This window comes from Vanellus vanellus (genome assembly GCF_965231255.1).
Source record: "Vanellus vanellus genome assembly, chromosome: 13".
NCBI classification, from domain to species: domain Eukaryota; kingdom Metazoa; phylum Chordata; class Aves; order Charadriiformes; family Charadriidae; genus Vanellus; species Vanellus vanellus.
The window spans coordinates 18,998,532-19,014,675 of NC_138918.1; the positions used below are offsets into that span (position 1 = coordinate 18,998,532).

The window sequence follows — 16,144 nt, forward strand, 5'->3', positions numbered from 1 at the left end:
GGTGCTCCTTTCGTAGAAGAATACAACATACAAACAATAAATGAAAATATGTCTTAATTGCATTGTACTTCCACTGGTAAATGAAATTTAAATTTGTCTTGGAGCAGGATTTTTCCTTCTTCTCTCTCACATGTAACGATACAGAGAAGTTGCTAGTTAAAAGGATTATCTTCAGAAATTTCACCTGCTCCAAATTGAACACCAACATTTCCAGTTATGGCTTAGGTCCTCTGGGAGTCGTCTTGTTATATAAACCTATAGGTACATAAAAATGTGATCTGAAACACGTCTGTCCTGTCAACACTTAGACAAGGAATTAGTAACTGAAACGAGGTGGCATCAGGTGGTTCTTCTCACTGATGTCACAGCACAGTGCACTGGGGATTATGGACATCACGTCTATTTTTCCTAAGTCTGAACTACACTCATCAAAGCAGTTTTGGATAACACACGCTTTGCAAGTCTGGCCTTCTTCAAGCGATGAAAATCGTCTAGAATTTGTATATGGATTTTGTGTAAACCCTGTGCTGTGGTTTACATGGGAATAACTTTGAAGCAAACATTTGGGGACCTAGCGTGCCGCTTTCTTTCCATCTTCCATTTTGCCAAAGTTTATGATGTCCATTTTTGTCCGGATAGTATCTCCATTTCCTAGCTATATGTACTGAAAGGTCTGTGCTTGGGCCAAAAATAAAAGGGGGAAGAAAAGGGTCAAACTGTGTTTCTGGGATGTGAATGTAAGTGAACGTTTGTGTGTGTGTGTGTGCTGAAATCTCTTTAATTGTAGACCAAAGCATGTACTCTTCTCTCCTCTAGACTGGCATATAGTGATTTCCTATGCTTGAGTGCCAAGCAGAAAAAAAAATCCAAAATGCCTATTTTGAAGGTGTGCTAAGCATCTTCAGGTGTCAGTGAATAAAATTTAAAATATGAATTCTTTGTAGTTTTGAAAATTAGCACCTCAGCGAGTGATTAATTCTGCTTAAGAGCTCCAGCTTTGCAGTTGGGGTGGTGCTAGTGCGTCCTGTCCTTCTGCTCATTGATCACTGATCCTGTTCCAGTGCTGAAGACAATTCTAAGATGTCTTTACAAATGCTGTATATTCAAAAGATGTAAAGCCTGGCGTGGGATGCAAAAAGCACTTAGATAGTCAATTATCCTCGTTAGGACTCTGCAGCTGCCTGGCGAGGGGTGTCGTGTCCTGTCCATTATAGCTAGAGCCAGTCCGAGGGAGTGATAGAGTGATTTAAAATAAACAACCGAGAGGAGAAAATTGAAAGGAGTTGGAGTAGTATAGTCCACCATTCTTCATCCCCAATATATTTCACTTTTAATTCTGTGTGTACAAGTCTCCTTACTATGTGTTTTTTAACTCCCAGTCGTATAGGAATGATGTTTCGATGCGTCTTGGGACCATCTATTTTTGGTTTGTGGTTTCTTTACATTTTAGTAAACCTCTTCCCTTTCATTATAGGAGGCTGACATAAAAATAATATTTTCAATATGCTGTTTTTATTTATCTACATTCTGTCATGATATACTTTGATGTAAGTTTTTAATTTTGCTTCAGCTTTCAGCTGTTGTAGCAGTTACTGCTCAAGGTCAGGGATGAGGTTAGCCACAGTAGCACAAAACAATTTCCTGTTCTCACAGCCCAGGTAGCATTTGGATGTGGATTAAATTTTACCACATTTTCCAGTAGCCAGACACAATTATTTCTAATGAGCTTTAAATTGCTTCCAGAACATGTATTTCAAAACTTAGCGTGGTAATCCATTCAGTGCCAGCAACTTCATAAGATAAGGGTGGTTCTTCAAAATTTTGGTTAAAGTGATTGTTGCTGGATAATAGGTATTTCTGATCGGCAGCTTAGCTTAAAAGTGGGGTGCTCGCTGGTCTCAGTCACCGTTAGTCTGCTCTCCTCGCTCTTGCGATAGTGGTTCCGGAATATATTGCTCTTCATTACTGACTCAGGTTTCGTAATTGGTTTCTTTTGGCAAATTTATCTTGGCACTCTGTATGCTCGCTCTGCTGTTTTGAGAGGTTTTATGCATGTTTTGTTGGTGTGGAAGCTTTAAAAAAAATCAGGTTTTGAAGCTCGCTCTCATCTTTGTGATTCACGTTTTCCTTTCGTTTTCTATATATGGCCACTTTTTTATCCTGCCCTAGCATTCCCAACACCTGGAAAGCATACATCCAAACCCGTCTTTATGGGGCAGTGGTGAATAATAAAAAGAGGAAAGGGGAAAAGGCAAAAAGCACTTTTTCTCTATAAACGCGATAAATTTTCACAACCTTTGTTTAATCTCACCGAAGTCTTTTTTTATCTTCATCTAATTCACACGTGTTATTACATGATTTAGTTGTATTATTATACATAGCGCTTATTGGACTGAAATCTAGAACAAGCCCTGCTTAAATGAAACTCAGCCATAAGGAAATCATTTTGGTATTATAGCTTCTACTGTAAAAGCAATTAAGGAGGCGAGCTGAAAGGGAAGCTGCCTGTCCTGACATGCTCCCGCATCTAGGAGGGAGTGAGGGAATGAGCTGTGCAAAGAGCTCTGCTGCGTATTGCCCGTGGGATTCTGAGCCACGGTGATGTTCTCCTCGGGCAGAGCATCCCACTTTGGTTTTGTAGCCGGCTTGGCGTTCCCCCTCTGCGTACACACGCTTTTTTTTTTTTCTTCCGGCTCCTTTGTTTACGTACTAAGGAGTCTTTCGGTAATGAAGTGCTTACATTGTCAGCTAAATTAAAGCCCTTATTTCCTAGCTAGCAGTTTTGCCCGGTGTCTTTTAAAATCCTCCTCTTACTCCTGTGCAAATTTTGTATGACCTCTGAGGCTCAGCGAGTTTGTAATTTTTGTAAGTGACGTTGCTGTCAAATGCAGGGCAAAAAGTTTGTATTAAAGGAGATTATTGAGTATTTTGAAAGTCAGTATATTTTAAGATTGTGTGATCCAATTTCTCCCACATTAGGAGGAAATTCGTGCAAGTTGGATTTTTTTGATTTGATTTTTAACTCAGTAGTAACACTGAAACTTCACTGATTAGTCTCTACAGAGTTTTCATTTTGACAGGAGCTATGAGTTTCAAACACAATTTTTAAATTCAGCACGTCAAAGGTCACTTTTATGTTGATTTAATTTCTTTAAATTGTTTCTTTTAACAATAGGAGTTTATAAAACTGTATTTTGGTCCTCCACTACAGGGATTATAAATGTAAGCACATCCTCGGTAGCTGAGGAGTTGTTCTTGACCTGATTCCAAGTACCTTAGTAAATTAGTTTATGTTCAGTAGTATCCATGGTGTGTAAAAATATTCCCCTGAAGCTCCTGCTAAATGTTACAAGTAGATCATTCTTTTTTTTATCTAGTCAGGCGTAGCACCATACTTCCTAGTTTTTTTTTCAATAACTAATGCTAAAACGCTAGTCTTTGTTCCAGCACTGCATCCCTTGAATCACGGGCTGATGGCTTGGGGCATTGGTGACAGGCACCGCGTGGTCTTTCACCTCCGCTGCTAATTTGAAATCAGCTCTTCCCACTCTTAGGCCCTTTTAAAATGAGTCCATGAACGCAGAACAGTTCTCTGTGGACTCTGTCCACTTGCAAAAAGCAGCTTTTAATCTTGCGCTAAACCCAAATTCTTCTCAGTGTTTTCATTAGAAGAAGTAGGCGCCGAATGCCTCTTCTGCCGTGCCGTGCCTGCCCGGGGTGAGGCAGCGGGAGGCAGCGGGGCTTGTGCCTTCCTATATTGAATGCTCGGTGCTGGTCAATGGAGGGAAAGTTTTAATTAGAAGGTGATTTTTTTGTGTGTGTGTGAAGTAATAAAAGTGATAGATCAGCACTAGTGGCTACCTCCTGGAATTCATTTTCCCAGGCTAAGGGATTCCTAAGGTTTTTTTTCAACTTCTATCCTCATCATTCTGGTTTTTCTATCGTCTTCCAATTAATTTCCATATTAAGTACATAATTGCCTTGTTGACAACTACTAAGCTCTTTCCATCTGTTGTTGCGTGTTACACAGAGTACTTCAAGGACCCAGAATTTCATGATGTGCTGGGAGAGCTCAGCTATAAACTCGGGGCTGTTACTTTCTGGGATACGGAACTTTGTCTTTGCTTATTTGAGGTATATTTTTGTTACTAGAGTGGAGATTTTCAGCAGAGAATTTAACAGTGGAGAAGCCCAGATGAGGTTAGCTTACAGCACGCTCCCCTTTTTGTCTTGTTTTTGCCCTAAGAGTTGTCCACTGTTTACATAGTGGCTTTCAAAAATAGCGTGCACCTTCCTACTTTATCTCACAGACAGAATTTTGTATTTCTTTTTTTTTTCTTTTTTTTTTCCAAAGAATTTGAAATTCACTGATCTTCTCGGTGATTAGACTAGGTCTTGTCAAAAAGATTAATGTTAATTAAGATGACCTGGCTGGGATATCTTAAATGGGACACTGTAGGAAGCTAAATGGAGTTTATCATTAATTTTATGTAAACGTAATTTCTCGGTAAAGTATGACAATAAATGAATATCCAGGTACACTAGAAGGCATTCTTCTTTTTCTGCCATGTTGTGCTTTTCAAAGAAGGTCTTTTGGATACCGGTCATTTTTAGCACAACAGAGATTTGACCCCATTTGGAATGAATTTCTATGCAGTAGCAGTCACTGGAGTTGTACCCTCTTCCCCAGTTACACTGTGTTCATGACTACAGCGTTTGGGGTAGTAGAGGTGCTCATATGACCGTTTACAGCATCAAAATGAGTCTCTATTTTCATTCATAAATTTTTAATATTTTTTTTAATTGAGGGCTTGATTTTGGTTGTAAGTGACCATCCTTCCTGGCTAAATATTTGATTCTTCTCCTACCTTTTGTAATTCTAATGATGACATTCCCTCTCCTCACAGACCCCAGTTACTTCTTCTAAGCAATCCCTTATCGTACGCACGGGCTTTGTTTTTTAAAATCCACTTTTGCTTTACAACCTGATGGATAAGTTGCCTTCTACTTGCTAGAAGTGGTGAACAACGCTTATGCTTTAAACGGTAACATACCTTTCCCTCTTTGCATTAAATAATACCAAATGGGTGATCCTTTGATGCGTTGGATGTTTAGAAACAAGGTTTTCCCCCTCATTTTTCAAATTACATGATGTAAATTCCTCATTGTCGGTAATCAACAACGTTAAGAGAAAGAATTAAAATGAGGCAGGTATATGGTTTGCAGGTGGCAATTTGCACGGGTAGAAAGGAGAGCTGCGTGGAGACAGAGCCAGTTTAATATTAGGCCTCGAGATGCATTAAACAGTACTACGCGATCTCTGAGATCTGTGTGATCTCAGGCAAGTTTGGGGGGGCATTTTTGAATTGGCTATTGCAAAAACAAAAGTGAGTTGTCATAACTACCTCTCTCAACTGGCAATATTTGGAATTGTGAATAGTTAAACGTCCAGTTCGCTCGTTGCTCCTCGATCCAAGTTGTCATCGTAGCCATGACAACTAGGTTGGACGCTGAAAGCAAACGAGCCGAGCGTCTGATCGGTAGACTATTGTGCTTTTATTTGTAGGAAAACTTTTAAAAATGTACAGGTTTGTGTTATTTTCCTCTAGTTAGAATTACCATGAATGATGAGTAGTAACAGAGCGAAGACCTGGCACTTGGGTTTTGCGCAGGCCGAGCTTGCCGAGGTCACCGTCAGCTGTGGCCAACCTAGCAAGGCTGCTTCATGGTAGAACGGAGCTACGTCATCGTTCCTGTGTCCATTCTGCTGGTTTAGCTCACGTTCATTAATTACGTCAGGTTAAAAAAAAAAAAATTGTCATAAAGACAAACTAACTCTGGGGTGCCGTGAAGGCGAGCATTAAATTATTACAAGATACTTAGAAAACTTGGTAATGAGGCCCTGTGAATAATTAGATTTGTACGGAGGATCGCAGCGGGATCTACTGCCCTGCAGCACAGTGGATCCAGAAGTCACTATTGCCTGTTAATAGCAACAGCAAATATTTACAGTTAGCTGTTATTTTTACATTATGAACATGGATTTTAATTAAAAAGTCATTCCCATCTGTGACTGGTAAAATGGAGGCTTTTGTAATGGACATATTTGTTTTCTGAGGGATATATTTAGTGTGTGTATACATCAGCAACCATCCCAAGAGACCGCCATGGTAATGGATCAAAACCAGGCTTCGCTGCAGCATGAGAAACTATAAAACCATGTGTTCCAACTCTGTGCAGATTAAGGAATTCCTGCTGATGGACCCAGTCACGGTCTGGCTGTATATCAGTGGCGGGAATTCCATAGCTTATATTTTAAAATTTACATACTAATTCCTTGGTGGCTTTTAAGTTCTAGTCGTGCTTACTTAACAGATCTTTAACGTCAAATGCAGAAACAATTCTTCTTCTGAATAGTAATGAAAATAAAAGACAAAAAATAAATTTAGGTAGTGCCATCAAAATATTTTAGATTTGCAGCTGCTTATATAAGTTTCTTTCTTTCTTTCTCTCTTTTTATGAAAACAGGTAATCAGATCCTCTCTCTTGGGACTTTGTCAAAAGATCAGGTTTATCCGTTGAAACTCAAGGGCATTTCCATCTGTTACTCTGCACTCAAATCTGCCTTATGTGGAAATTATGTCAGCTTTGGCGTCTTCAAGTTGTACGGGGACAACCACTTTGACAATGTACTTCAGGCCTTTGTCAAAATGCTGCTTTCAGTATCCCACAGTGACTTGCTAGTAAGCAATTACTCATCTTGGGAGTCTTTACGTGAAATATGAAGTAACACCACCACAGGCTTTGTATTGTTATAATGAGACAGAGGGATCTAGAACAGCTCAAACGCAGTTTTCACTTCAATCACTTGAACGTGTTTATATAGTAACAGCTGAAACACAGGTATGGTGGACCTGCCAGGTGAAACAGGAGCTTTCCCAGGGTTTTCACTAGGCTTGCCGTGAAAGAGAGAGATGCAAAATTTTGTTCCTTTCCGTACTTGCGAACCCAGTTAAGTTGCCTGCATCCCCTGTAAAACCTCCGCACGTAGTCAGCCGCTCTGCAATTAGTTTCAGTCTGTAAATTGTCACTGTGTATTCCCTATGAAATTTAAAACGTTTATTTTAAAGTACACCACGTTCCCGCTTCTCTGTGGGAAGACAACAGATCTTGCACGATATCAGCCCAAATTTGAACCGTGACTTTTTTTTTTCCTGACACGTTAGTTCAGAACTGTCATTTTCTTGCAGGAAGGGGCAAATTTGGGGTAGTTAAAGACAGTTAATATCCGGATTTATGCCTGCCACGTAAATAAAGTCCTTGGAACTGAAAAGTTGCTCTCAATTAAAATTGGTGTATTGGTTGTATAGGGAAGTATGTATATTTGGCATATTCCTAGCCATCCAGCAATACGTGTCCTAAATAACAGTCCTTAAGAGTAAGGTGCTGATTGGGCCGGTGGGTGGGTTCAAGCAAGTGCCTTTGCCTCTGCAGAGCCTGTGACACGACCTCACTTAAGCCCCCAAAAAGTCCATCTCTGAGATGATTTGGGGAAATCTGTGATAAGTCTTAATAAGATTTCTTGCAGGAGGTAAGATATGGGCCGTAATCGTGCCAGGCTGACACCCCAGACAGAACGCTATACTGCTTTTACTAGACCGGTAGCTGGGTAGAATGTCAAAGCATGGTAGCATTATTGCATTATCTTGAGCTTATTTTAAACTAATAGTGAGTTTATATCCTTTGGGAAATTTGAAAAGTTGAAATCTACCAAAGACAGTAAATAGTTTTGTCTCTATAAATATTTTGATTTAATAGCTAAATTAGAATTTATCACGTCAGAAAAACTGATATCATCTGTTAATGTTGTTAATATTAGTCGATAGTAATATCTATATTTGCCATTAATGTGTCCTCTTTTTTCAGCAATATCGAAAACTAAGCCAGTCTTACTACCCGCTTTTGGAGTGTCTGACCCAAGATCATATGAGTTTCATTACCAGTTTAGAACCTCACGTCCTAATCTATATTCTTACCTCAATATCTGAAGGACTTACTGCAGTAGGTAAGAATTACTTACCTAAATACTTGAATTCTTTCTTTATCTAAATGTATCTGGGATTTTCAAAGCAACACCGTCATTTGTGTCTTAAAAAATGAATATGAAGTGACAATGGAAGATGCTGGCTTTTGAACATTTTAAGAATGTGACTATTTCAGTTAATGGAGCTCTGTTCTTTTGAACATCTGACCTGTAAGTTTTTACGGATAGTATTTTTAAATTGTCTTTTCTTACGAGCCAGGACTGTTAAAATTATTAATGTGCCTCCACTAGGATTGTACTGAATATTAATGCATTTGTTACTCAGAAGTAAAATGTATTAAGATGCGTACAGGAATCTGTGGGGTTTTGTTGTTATTTCATCAACGTAGCTATTGTATAAATAATGCTTGTTCTGCACAGCTGTGATATGATTTGAGGAATTTATAGGTATCTTTATCCATGGAAAAAAGAAACTATTCAGTACTTCCTGAATATATTTTAGAGGAGAATCAGAGTAACAGAAGCATACTCGGAGTAACGATAAAAATACAGCAGTCCAATTGCAGTCCATTTCATTCTCTTGCATGGTTTAATGTATGCTTTTTAACCAGATGACTGTCCAAATATTTGGGGGCTGGGGGGACGCTGGGAACCTAAAGTCATTTGGAATATGGAGAAGACTGGGCATTTGAGGGAAGGAAAAATAAATCATGCAGTTCCATTCCGATCGCCTCGGAATGCCATGCCTTTATGCAGTTTTTGAGTGAGAAGCTGTTCAAACCTTACAGTAGTATTTATTGATTAGGGTGGTTATTAAGGGGAAAAAAAAAAAAAAAGAACGTATAACATTAGTGTGTGTAGATGTTACGGTATAATAGCTGGTGTTTCTCATTACCACCAAGTGTCAGTCAAGCCCCATAGGAATGTGTGAATGCACCGAGACTCAGAAAGCATTTGCGATGTTAAACACACTCAGCAGTTTTTGCTGCAAGAGGGAACCTACTCTTAGAGAGAAAATAGGTAGTGAATAGCTAAGCAACAGCAGTATAGATGTATTCAGGTCATTTTATTATATAATGCTGAAATCCATCTTCTCCCAAGTATTCTGAGTGCTTTGTCACCTGTAATGATGGTGGAGCTCTTTCTGCCACGGGCTGGTTCTGCCGGCGGGCTGCCTGTTGGTGCTTTGCACACGGATATATTGTGGTGAATGTTAGCTTGACTGACAGCTGCCAGTTTAGCGAGCCCTGCTCCCGATCCCTGTTGGCGCTCCACACTGCATCTCTTCCGTTTGAGATACCGGTGATGTTCATTTGGGGAATTCACTAGCATACCAGGTTTACTTCAGCCATCTCTTCGAAACCCAATTTGAATTCACGTAAAAGAGAGGGAAGAAAATGTAAACGCCATAGAAGCTTCAGCTTTCATGCGTTATGTTTATTTTCCCCTCTCAGAAAGTGTTGCTCTCTCGCTCAAGGTGGGGAGGAGGAATAAGAAAAGTATGTAAGTTAAGTATCTGGGAGTTTAGTCGTGAAGGATTATTCATTTTTAGGAACATAGGTACTTTCTTAGAAAACTTGTATTTGGTGGAATTGCTGATAATTCTGCTGAGAAAAGTATCAACAAAAATTTTAACAGCTGACTTTTTTCACCTTTCATAAACCATAGATTTGCTTAGCCAATGGTCTCCTTCCATTCATCTTAAGGTCCTTAAAGTACCTAAAATAAATACAAACATACGAGACTAAAACAAAGCGTGTAGGAATTTTTAAATTTCACTCGACTTCACTGAAGGCTTGACGCAGTCCATCAAAAGCTATTACGCTCACTTTCATGTTCGGTTTTTTTCTTTCTTTACTCTTGAGTCCTCCAAACTCAAGTAGTTTTTCAGCCGTAGAGAATTAGAATTTAGAGCCTTAGAAATCTGTCTGTCTCTTAGTAAGGCCTGGCTGCTTCCATGTTGCCCAGATTGGGTGCAGAATCTCCGTCCTTGGAGATATTCCCAGACACTGGACAAGGTCCTAAGGAAGCTGTCTGATGTTGACCCTGTTTTGGGCAGGAGGTTGGACTTGGAGGATGCTCCCATTTGGTTTCTGCCACCCCTTCTGGGATCCCACTGGTATTTTTCCTACATTTCCCACTTGTGTTCTCTAGCTTTCCAGAACAATTTTTTATTCTGTCTAAATGCCTGGGCAGCCCCTAATCTCTCTTGCACATTAAAAGTAATACTTACTTTCCATGATTAGTCAGCTGGAAAATGCTTTTTTTTTTTTTTTTTTAACCTTTCATGTTGAAATGATAAAGTGATTATTTTTCCTTCATATCATTCTTCTTAATACTGCATATATCAAGAACCGATATTGATGTCAGCGTTTAAATTCCTCATTTGTGTTCAAGAAGGTTTATTTTGGTAGTGAACTGAATAATTTTCCAATTTTCCATGATGACATGTCCAGAGGAACTATTCCTCGGTCAATTTATAGCTCTTAATGTTAATTTATTTATTTTTAATCATCTCAAGAGTTAGTTACCTGTCACTGCATTTTCTCAAGTGTCGTCCTTCCAAATGGCTTATCCCGTTTAAAATTTTGATATTTGGGGCATTACCAATTGTCAGACAGTGAAATACAAATTTATTTCTTGTGTGTTACTTGGTCGCATACATCTTCTGTCTTTGGAAAGCGGGTAAGTAGATCCAAGCATTGCCTTTTTCACTGAATTCTATCAGTGCCACAGGAACATCTCAGAATAGTAGGGCTCAGGGCTATAAGCCGTCTGAGGGGGAATTGTGTTTTAAACTGATTAGAACATACTAGTCATTTTCAGAAATGTTTATAAAAATGAAATAGCTGTCTTTTTATTTTAAAAATTAAATACCAGGAGATCACTTCTCTTTCACGGAAGAAAAAAAGTATCTGACTTTTTTCTCTACTCCCTTTTACGTACGTGAAACCTTTGAGACTCTCATTGTTGTCAGCTGTAGGATAAGATAAACATTCCCCAAATCCTTATTTCTGAGGAGTGTTCGTTCTGTTGCTGAGTAAATACCTTGCTTGATTCGAGGCTTTATAAACACTGTGAAAGAATATGTATTCCTTCAGAAGCCCCTAGCTGTAAATCAGCTATAATGGAAGCCCTCATCTAAGCTTTTATTGCGAGGATAAACACTCCAATAGTTCTCTTCTAAAGTGTTTACCTGGCTTTTTCACAGCTGACTCGGTGGATCAGAGCCTTTTAATGTAGTCTGCCTGGCATGTTGTCACTAATCTCTGCAAAGCTTTTCTAATTCTCCTATGATTAATAGTACGGTATGCTATTCATTGAGGAAAAAGTAAAACATTTTTTCTGTCTTGCTGCCTAATTTAGATGTTAAATTGCTAAATCCATTTACTTTCCAGGTTTAGTCTCAAAGGCAAATAATGCCAGTATTGAACTGTAAGCAATTGATGGACAGGGAAAATACCACTTAATTCCCTCTCCTTGCCTTTATGTGAAAAACAAAACAAAATCTTTTAATTTGCAGAGATTCAGCAATGTCCTTAAACTGTTGAAAAATAATTCCCCCTCGGCGTGCTGTCATATTGTTGAGACCGAAAGGCATCCTCGAGTCGGCCGAGGGGGTTGTTGGCTTTTTTAAAATAATAGAACCCATTCTAACGTACGTGCTCAACTTCCAGTTCCTTGAGCTAATGTCTGATTGGAATTCCCTGCGTAAGGGGAAAAACCCGCAGATAATAAAAAAGCGCATGTAAAGTTAGCCCCCAGCACATGAAATGAATGCATACTGGCCAAGAAGAAATCAAAAGATGTAGGTGAATGTGGTGGTGACTGATGCCAGAGTCGACATCCTTGTGCCCTGCCGCACCAGCAGGTACGTCCGGAGAGCTCAGGTTTGTTTGGCAGGACTACGGAACTGTCACTGCATCCCTGCTGACACCCGTGTCAGCATTGGTTTTGGCGTTTGCTGTAACCATGGCCTGCTCCCTTCGTCATCCAAATGATTAGTTCACAGAAGACAGAGCTGAGCTGACCAGAAACGAGAAATGTGGTTTGACTGCATTTTTCCTGGTTATCCCAAGCTTTTATCTCAGTTTCTTTTATTATTCTATCCTTATTTGGTCTTCTCCAGCCGTTTCTTCTGCCCGTAGCTCAGAACTGGTAGCACCTTGTCGTTTGTTCTGTTCGTTCAGTCGGCTGGCTTGTCTCGCTGAGATTTAGTGAGAACACTATTCTGCTCCAGCACAAGGTTCCACATGCCCAGAAGAGTCATTCAAGGGAGTTTGCTTGACGCTCCCTGTCTGTTATATCCTTGCAATCAAAAGGAAAAATGAGCACAGGGAAGCATATTTGATATATAGTTATAGGCAAATTTAAGTAGCTCTTAACACTCATATCAGATTCTCATGAGCAAATGATAGCATAGACCTGTCTGCTGTCCTGCTAAAATCACTTACTGTCGAATGTAAAATATCTACTTGTACAGTATCAGCATGTTTAGAACTAGTGCTGTTTTGTAAACTGATGATAGTGATTTACTTTGTGTTATTCAATTTAAAAAGAAATAGAGTTAAGCACTGGTTTAGAAATACAGCAGAGCCTTCCTATGAAATATGTATTTTCAAATCTCTCACTTGTTGTTATTGATGGTGATTCAATTCCACCACGAATTGCATTTCTAGTTGATATGCAGGACTGTTTTGGTTGAGAACATGATGAGTGCCGGATTCTGCAGTCTTTACTTTGGCGAGACTCGTAGCTTCGAACTCAGCTTTGTTCCCACAATGTGTCTTAAGCTCCTGCCCTGTTGAATTCCATCCTAGAAGCCCACTGGTCCAGTGACGATGGAGTGGAGATGCTCCGGCTCGTTTCTGTGAGCTGTTAGATGGCTCTCACGCCTGCTGCGCAGTCAGCTGCTTGCTTTGCAGGATCGAGTCTTAGGAGACCATTTGTATCTTCTCTGCTTGTACATGTGTTTACTTCAAAAGACTCAGCAAAATACAATTAGTTTTTAGATGGCGAAGGGTTAATAGTGTCAGCACAGAGCTTAAGGAGTTAAACAGACACAGATCAAAATACTTCCCTGTCTAGAGGGATGTGTTTAAATGAACACTGCAAGCTTGGCAGGCCTCCAAATTAGCATAGTTTAAAGAATTCAAGGTACATTTAATTGGATCCTTCTAATCCCTTTTCCCTCAGAATGAGCATTTTAATAGTTTAATTCCTTTTGCAACCCCCACACATCCCTTACTCCAGTGGCCCATCTAAAATAAACACCGTGAACTACGAAGGGCCAAGGCAAGGTCTAGCTGAAGTCAGTGGCGACAGGAGAGAGCGCTGGATGCTGCACCGGGTTGGATCTGGTGTTTGACACTGGGGAGAGGACCCTTGCACCCCGCAGGTTAAACCGCTGCCTGCGTCCGAGGAGCTTTGCCGGGTTGGTGTCGTGAGGAGCCGGCGGCTGTTTAAACCCGTGGCCCTGGCTGCAGGGCCGGAGCGGGGCCGGCACAGGTGTACGTGTGGCCACTGGGCTTGGGGACACCACGGAGCATGGCGGGGGGCAGCCTGGGGCAGAGAGCCGCTGGGCACCGCTGCGTTCCAGGGGCAGGCAGGAGGAGCATGCCTGGGGGCCACCGACCCGCCCAGCAGCGGCAAGGCAGGCAACACCTAGCCACAAGATACCCTACAGAAAGCAGACAGGCATATCTACAGGGCAGATGGGTTTAAGCTCTTAAAGTAAAGATACAAAGTGGTTTTTGCTTCTGCTTTTCAACAGCATCCTCCTTTGCTGTCATTACTTTCAGGTTTGGGGATATTTGTGAAGTATTTGTTAGTGACTGCTGCTCTGTAGTTGCCAGCCACGTTTAATGTACTTTAACCTGCTTGAATTATTAGTTGTTGAGCAAAATGACTAACTGGCTGTTCTGTGATCACCCTTTAATGGCGCTTGTTCATTGTTTGCCACCTGACGTTGATTGGAAGCTATTTGGGACAGAGAAACATCGCAAAATACTACTTGAGAAAAACCCAAGCAACAGCTCTACTCGATTAAACTTTGTCTTTTCAGTAAGCAGATGGAAACAGAACTTAAGTTTCCAGGAATCTGGAGCCTTCTGAATGTGAAACCGAATACCAGTAAAATTTCCACCCTCATCCTGCGCTTTCCAGTACGCAGAGGGGCAGCAGCATTCATACAGGAGTGAATGGAGTTCACTGGAGTTCGTAGGATTTTTAGTACATGGAGCTATCCAGTTACTCAAAAGCAAAAGTTTAATAGCTCTGTATGTTAATAAAAGCAGTCTTCAAAGCTCGTCAGCTCATGTATCAAAAATAGACTTGTCGATGTATCGATTAGCCTAATGTCAAAGAGATTATTAAAGTTGAGCTCTCCAAGCACTATAAAATGTCATTATTAATTATTCTTTTATGGAAACAATTTCAAAACTGTTTCATTTTTTACACAGATACAATTGTCTCCTCCAGCTGTTGCGCCAGTTTAGACTACATTGTCACCTACCTCTTCAAGCACCTGGCTAAAGAAGGCAAGAAGGCTCTAAGGCGTAGAGAGATGTCGCAGGATGGACAGAGATTGCTTCATTTCATGCAGCAGAACCCAGAAGTTCTTCAGCAGGTGAATTGGCAGTCTTTTCTATGGGGTATTATTACATTTCTGAATTTGCCTGATTTTTTTGTGGGTAGCATTGGCTATTCAGTAACAGAGCCAACCTCCCCACGCTGGTGTGCAACCCTGAGTAGCTTCAGCCGTGTTCTCACGACAACCAAAGAATGAAGGTATTTTTTGTCATGCTGGAAAGCATAGCTACTATATTGGGCTGTACAGTATCTTAAAACTTGGTGTTTCATTTTTGCTCGTAAAAGGAGGTGTGTAAGGTCATTGATACGTTTCTATAGACAAATGGGAAGGAAAGCTCTCTGAAGTATTTTAAGCAGGAGAAGAACAAATTCTGGCATTGAACCACGCATTTTGGTAATGAAATGTGTAAGTTGAATGGCTGTATGCTATTGCGTTTGAGTATTTTATTTTGCAGTAGTTGACTCAGTGGGATTTTTTCTGTTAAAAGTAAATACAATAGAAATTAAATCTCATGCTTCTGAAAAGGAAGTGGCCGCTGCAGCGCTTAGGAGAGATTTCCCCTTCGCTGCTCCATCAGGTTTCTGGCAGCCCACGTACATTATGGGGAGATCAGGATGTTCATCGCTACGTACCTCCACTTTTGCTCCATTCCACATTCCCTTAAAATCTAATTAAACTAGTTGAAAATGCATATTTACAAGGATCTCTAGATTCCTAATGCTGTTGCAAAGATGCGGTTTCAGGAAACGTGTTTCACAGGTCTGGAGACTTTAAATGAAAACAGAAGTTATTAACGAAATGCAAGTGACTAGTCTGGTTGTCTTTGTGTTTCCCTAACAGGTACACTGTCATTTGGAGAAAAAAACTGGCATACAGTCACCACAGTTATTGTTGTCATTTGTTTACTGTTCTAATTGGAGGTGAAAAGTAACTAATGGTAGCTGATACATTCCCGGCAGTATATAGCATATTGTGAGAACATTAATGATGTTTATTATCGACATCATTATCAGAATATGATGATTCCCGTGTCGTATTACAAGTTCTTGTGTTTTACTTGCCTGGTAGGGCTTTCATGGAAACTAGCAATGAAGTCGGCGTGGGGGTAGGTCAGATTGCTGGGTGTCGTACCCTGCCTGCGAGGATCTGAACGTAAAGGGCAGAACGGCAACTCGGGCTCTGGACTCTCCTGCGTTTGTGGCAATCTTGATGTAATACTTTGTCTGTTAATACGCAGTAATCTTTCACTTCACGGCATACGACTAGGCGGTGATCTGTCTTTATTAACTTCAGATTCTGCAGAACACGTTATATTTATTTTGAATGCAGGCTTTCACGTACTCTTTTAAATATTAATGGCTGGTCTCCAGTAGTCAGCATAAATATGATTTGCATTAGCACTAGTCATATCATATTGAGTGCCTCTGATGTCAACTACTCAGTGTACTAATATCTGACATCATCTCCCGAGGTCACTGACAACTTTGACCTTTATTCTCATGCACAGT

The 16,144-nt window shown here is 40.3% G+C and overlaps 1 protein-coding gene across 1 annotated transcript in view; it reads left to right on the forward strand.

Moving 5' to 3' along the window:
- The window catches only part of RANBP17 (RAN binding protein 17), a gene marked incomplete at its 5' end in the record, with an annotated part of 160,550 nt that overhangs the window by 122,306 nt on the left and 22,100 nt on the right, over nucleotides 1–16,144 (forward strand). Inside the window, 3 exons of the mRNA XM_082490223.1 lie at nucleotides 6,529–6,743; nucleotides 7,927–8,065; nucleotides 14,506–14,672. Of these exons, the coding sequence (XP_082346349.1) occupies nucleotides 6,529–6,743; nucleotides 7,927–8,065; nucleotides 14,506–14,672 (521 nt within the window). The remainder of the gene's footprint in view (nucleotides 1–6,528; nucleotides 6,744–7,926; nucleotides 8,066–14,505; nucleotides 14,673–16,144) is intronic.